This window comes from Anser anser (assembly GCF_964211835.1).
Source record: "Anser anser genome assembly, chromosome: 4".
NCBI lineage: Eukaryota > Metazoa > Chordata > Aves > Anseriformes > Anatidae > Anser > Anser anser.
The window spans coordinates 60,693,162-60,699,161 of NC_139724.1; the positions used below are offsets into that span (position 1 = coordinate 60,693,162).

The 6,000-nt window shown below is 37.9% G+C and overlaps 1 protein-coding gene across 1 annotated transcript in view; it reads left to right on the top strand.

Annotated features, from left to right (window-relative positions):
* Nucleotides 1–2,164, top strand: part of ADGRA3 (adhesion G protein-coupled receptor A3) — a 54,179-nt gene extending 52,015 nt beyond the window's left edge. The window contains exons 18-19 of the mRNA XM_083835169.1: nucleotides 287–382; nucleotides 582–2,164. Of these exons, the coding sequence (XP_083691295.1) occupies nucleotides 287–382; nucleotides 582–1,824 (1,339 nt within the window). The 3' untranslated portion in view covers nucleotides 1,825–2,164. The remainder of the gene's footprint in view (nucleotides 1–286; nucleotides 383–581) is intronic.
* Nucleotides 2,165–6,000: the final 3,836 nt, after the last annotated feature.

The window sequence follows — 6,000 nt, forward strand, 5'->3', positions numbered from 1 at the left end:
CTTTTTCTTCTTCCTTCTAACTTTATATACCTTGTCTGTTCAGTGCCTTGGAGAGAGGTGAGAAGCTGAGAAAAAGGTGGTTTACACCAGAAGAAAAAAACTGTAGTGAGGAAGACATGGAAAAAAAATTGATTTTACTGGAGTCCAAAACAAATTCATTCCACTTTTTCTTTAAAAAATTGCATATTTCCAGAATCCTGGAAAGCTCTCCTTTTCCTTATGGTGACCAAATAAAATCCATTGCCATTATGCAGCCAAGTGTTTATATATTGGTTTTACTTTTTAGGTTCTACCTTATTGGTGGAGGGATCCCAATCATAGTTTGTGGAATAACAGCAGCAGCAAACATCCGAAATTATGGCAGCAGACCTAATGCACCTTAGTAAGTACTGTGTAACTGAGAGCTCTGTCATAATGTTTCACAGTCTTGCTTTTCTGAATACTACTTGCAATTAATTCTGGTAGTTCCAGTAAGTGTAATGCAGCCAAGGTCACTTCACTTTGTTTTGAACTGATAAAGCATAAATGACTTGTGAGAAGGTGTTCATCCTGATTTTTTTTTTGGTTTGTTTCTTTTCCAGTTGCTGGATGGCTTGGGAACCTAGCTTAGGAGCATTTTATGGACCAGCTAGCTTTATAATTTTCATAAACTGCATGTATTTTCTCAGCATATTCATACAACTAAAACGGCACCCTGAACGTAAATACGAACTTAAGGAACCAGTTGAGGAACAGCAGCGTCTTGCCACCAATGAACATGGGGAACTGGCTCACCAAGATTCGTTGTCAGTGTCACTAGTTTCTGCATCTGCTTTGGAGAACGAGCACAGTTTTCAAGCACAGCTTCTGGGAGTGGGCCTTACTTTGCTTTTGTATGTTGCTCTGTGGATTTTTGGAGCTCTGTCAGTTTCCCTGTATTATCCTATGGACCTGATTTTTAGCTGTTTTTTTGGGGCAACTTGTTTAAGCCTTAGTGCCTTTCTTATGGTGCACCATTGTGTTAATAGGGAAGATGTCCGGCACGCATGGATAACGACTTGCTGCCCTGGAAGGAGTACGTACTCCGTGCAAGTGAATGTTCAGCCCTCCAGTTCCAGTGGAACCAATGGAGAGGCCCCCAAGTGCACCAATAGCAGCGCAGAATCTTCATGCACAAATAAAAGTGCATCAAGCCTAAAAAATTCTTCTCAAGGTTGCAAACTAACAAATTTACAAGCTGCAGCAGCTCAGTGCCACCCTACTTCTCTTCCACTGAACACAGGTCCTCAGCTTGATAACAGTCTCACTGAGCATTCAGTGGATAACGATATCAAAATGCATGTAGCTCCATTAGAGGTACAATTTCGGACAAATGGACACCCAAGCCGGCATCATAAGAACAGAAGCAAGGGACATCGTGCTAGCAGGCTTGCAGTATTGAGGGAATATGCATATGATGTTCCTACCAGTGTGGAAGGAAGCGTGCAAAATGGTGTACCTAAAAGCCGGCAAAGCAACAGTGAAGGGCATTCAAGGAGCCGAAGAGCTTATTTGGCATATAGAGAACGTCAGTATAACCAATCCCAACAAGATAGCAGTGATGCTTGCAGTACGCTTCCAAAAAGTGGCAGAAATACTGAAAAAACAACAGTTACCAACAACAAAAAAGATATTCTGAGGAAACCAATAGTGGTTGAACTTGAAAACCAGCAAAAATCTTATGGCCTAAATTTAGCCATTCAGAATGGACCACTTAAAAGCAGTGGACAGGATGGACCCTTGCTCACTGCAGACAGTACTGGTAATATTAGAACTGGCTTATGGAAACATGAAACTACTGTGTAGCATTACAACTTGTGGGACAAATCCATGTGAACTGTGATTACACATTCCTTAAAGCTATTAACACTTTTAAAGACTGTTTACAAACTCTAGGTACTTTATGCAGGGAGGGAACAAGGATAATCTGCCAAGCAAAAGATTGTATGCATTACCTTCACTGTTCGTACAAGGATGAACTTCTGCTGTTTTTGTGAATTTTTTTTGAAGTATCAATCTTGTTAAGAGATACAGAACAGAACTTTGTACATTTTTTATTTTTTACCTGTAACCCTGCAGATGTGTCCACAACACATTTCAAGTTTGTATTTAAATGTATAATAAATAAATAGTATTTTCCCCAGCAGCCCAATGTTGCACTTACTTGTTTTTCAATTAAAGATTATTAAATTCCATGTCATCTTGATTTTACTACTTAAGTGTGATAGTTTCAGTCACCAGAGAAAACACTTGGTGTCTGAAATAGACAATGCAGATAGCTTAATTACATCAGTTTGTTTGAAATGCAGTTATAATTTATAGAGAATTTATAGAGGTTTTTCTAGTTTACAGGCAACTTAGGTACTCCAAAATTACTGTCTTGTGGTTGATGCATAAGTTAGTTAATGTTTTCAGATGGTTGTGGCTTACTTCAATATGTACTTACACAGGGCTGTAGTATGCTTGTCCTGGTAATGTATTTGGAAAATACAATTTTTCCCTCATAATTGCCTGGCTGGGGTTTTCTGGTTTTTAATTTGATTTAATCATTTGTAATTGAGAAAGAAAGGGTGTGTGTTTGTGTGTGTGTAAATTTTCAAAAGGGACTTTTTCCATGCAAACAATCGTTTCTTCAATGTATAATAAGACTTGAAGGTGCAAGTATTTTACATTCTTCTGAATGAGGAGCTCACTGTATTATTATTTGTTTGTGGGTAATGCGAAGGAATGGGTTAGCCTTAAATGCTGATTACTAATTTTAAATTTCTGTAGGTTAAGAAATGTCAGGTGCTGGGGTGGGGAGGGAGGGGACAACTTCTTTTCATGGAGTGCTTTTATTTTTATGTTAAGATGTATTCCATTTTGACAGTTCTGTATTAATGCTGTGCTGTTTACTGAAACTCTGTTTCGTGTTGTATTGCTGCTTTTTCACATCCCTGAGCAAACAAAGATCAGTGGGAGTTTTTTGCTCACAGTTTCTAGATTTTAAACAATGTTTGCTTCTAAACCTTAAATCAATAGCATAGATACCAGTGAGAAATTGCCCTTGTAGTTCAAGATTCACTTATAAAACCTGAAGAAAGTTTGCGCTGTAACAAACATCTTGTGAATTTTTAATTCTTGCTTTCCAAAACAGAGGGACCTGTTCTGCTGTGGGAGTTTTTTTCATTTGAATTTAGTTTATACCTTCTGTGGTTCCAAGATTGGTTTGGATGGTTGAATGTGAACATGTAGGGAGATGGGGGAGGAAATGGAGGGGTGGTATCTATGAATATAAAATTTGTTTTATATGGAAGACCTAACTTTTGAAAGTGATCAGGTTAACAAGATCTGCAAATATGACAAACTTTCATACCTGTAATACTAACCCACCAACGCCACCTCGCATCTGAACTCTCCTCCATACAAGTAAATCAAAAATGGCAGTAGGCTGTGGTCCTGAAGTAAGGAGGTGAGGAAATCAGCTTGATATTTACTGTTATGCCTAGCGTTTACTAACCCGGTACTTTTAATAAAGCTCTTGCAGAACTGGCGCTGCTGACCAGGCTTCTGTGTTGACTGCGGTTGTGGCTTACCAGTGTGTCATGGACAAAACCCTGTGTCAAGTGGAGAATGTCCCTACACACTCAAAAGACAGCAGCTAAAAGGTCAGTGCAGAGATAGGGTTTTACAAATCTCTGAAAGTGTGCTTTATATGCAGTCAAGCAGATGACTGGTGTGACTTCAGTTTAAAAATTTAATTTTTTAATCACTGCAGCAGTCTGCAATGAGGATGGTTCTCCTTGAAAATTAACCAAAATCAAACCCCAAAATGCACATTTTTTATGTACAAATGAATACTTAGCTGAACACATCATCTCCTCTGAATTCAGCACTTAGTATAATGGTGCTTATAAATCTTGCATTCTCTGAGCTCTAGTGCAGTAGATGAGGCAGGACTTACGATTAAGTGAGATCAAATTGTGGAGAAATTTTGTACTCTTTATTAGATGAAGATTGTTGAAAATTTGCACTTGATTTGCACTACTTGGCTAGTAAAAGTTTAGTACACATCTTTCAGTGGGGCATCACTAAAAAGCCTCAAATCCAATAGTTAACTTTCATGAATGAAAGAAAATACTAAATGTTGAAATAACAAATAGAGGAATGTAAGAGTCTAGAGAGTTTCAGAGAACATGCTTCTCATAAAATGCACGAAGACAAAAACATTTATATAAAAGAAAACCTGTTGTTAAATGTAAACTTTTGTTTTTGTTTACAGGAGGAGGACTTCAGCCCATTTCCAAAGTCTAAGGGACAGGTGTGTAGAATCTATGTAATTCTTGATGTAATGAGCTATGTTTTGTATCATACATAGGTGACATTTGCTTCCACTGACATCCACTTAAATTCTGTTCACTGGCTGATCTCTTTCTCTCAAATTCAGATGTTCCCCCTGCATCCTTTTCACTAATCTCTGCTGAGCTGCAAATGAATTCTGTGTTAGACTGTGTGCTGCAGTCCTCAGCACCCTTCTTCCTATCTCGTTAAGGTATCCAGCAACTTCACAAACTGTGGCAATTTCCCTTTAAGCCACAAATGAGTGAGTTTTTCCTCTGTCAGAGTCTAACTTTGAGGAGCAGAAAGGTGCACTATGCAGAAATTTAATTTCCTCTGTTAGCTAACTGGACACAACTGATGAAACAAATTTGTATGATAGTTTTCCTCCTAGGGAGGAGGGATCCCTAGCAGCACCCACAGCGACTGAGCAAGTTATTTAAAATTAGAATAAATACTGATGTGCCATGCAGCCAATCATTAGCAGACTTACTTATAGAGGTAGTAGAACATGCAACTTCTGTATGTTCCCATGGAAGCCATAATATATGATGAACTTGTTTATTCTGTTGACACTTAAGAGCACTTACCCAAATCAGACCACAGTTTAATCTTCAGCTCTGATGGGCTGAAGATGTGCTACTATTATGAATTTTCATGTAAAACTGTACTTGGAATTTAATCATTTGTTAGTAACTACAAGGCAAATAATGTTTGCAGAGGAAAAGAATTTGATGTAAAAACAGAAAAAGGATAGTTAAAAGACCTTTTTTACTAACCATACTTGTACATACAAAAATACCTATTCCCAGACCATTACACTTTCAGTATCTGGTTAAAAAATTGATGCAATCACTCCCACCTGGTTCCTTCCTTTTGTGGATAATGAAGAACCTAGCAGGTTGCCCTAGGATGCTACCAGTCTGGAGTGACATTGAATTTTGCCCAGTAGTGAAAGATGATCTGGATATGGGAGCCCATCACCAGTGTAACAAATTCCTGACAATGACTTACATTACTTTAACCTATGTATCACATCACTGAAGTTTTCTCAGCCTTGTGGACAGTACGAAGGAGCTTTTAAAAAATCTTGACGTACAGTTGAAATGGTTTTATGTTACCAGTTTTGGAGAAATGGATCTTTCAATCTTAAATGAAGTAAGGTGCACAAGCGAACCTTGGGGGTAGAAGACTCAGTATGAGCTTTTTCTATTACATGATTCAAGAGCTTTCCTAGTACCTTCAGTAGCTATCAGAGAAGTGAACTCTGCCTCCATCTTTTTGGCAAAAGTGTTTTGTAGTTTGAGATTTTTTTTTCTCGTCCTGTTTTTATGCAAGTTCCTGTCATCAGATTTTTCAACACTAAGCTATCCGATCAGTTATATCCATTAAAGAGATTAGCTGAACAGGTATGATTTCCCCTTCCCTGTTACATCTGCTACCTTATCTTTCCTGTTCCTGAATCTAGGAACCACTAAATAAAGGCAGCTTAGTTCTTGATCTTTAATTTTGTAATGAACTCTTAAGTAGCCTCATGTATACAGAAATACTCAAGAGGAATCTGAGGAGAATTTCCTAATCCTGTGATCCTGTCCAATATTTCAGATAAAGGAAATAGAACAGTTTTAATCCAATACTTGACCAAAAAAAAAACAAACAACCAAC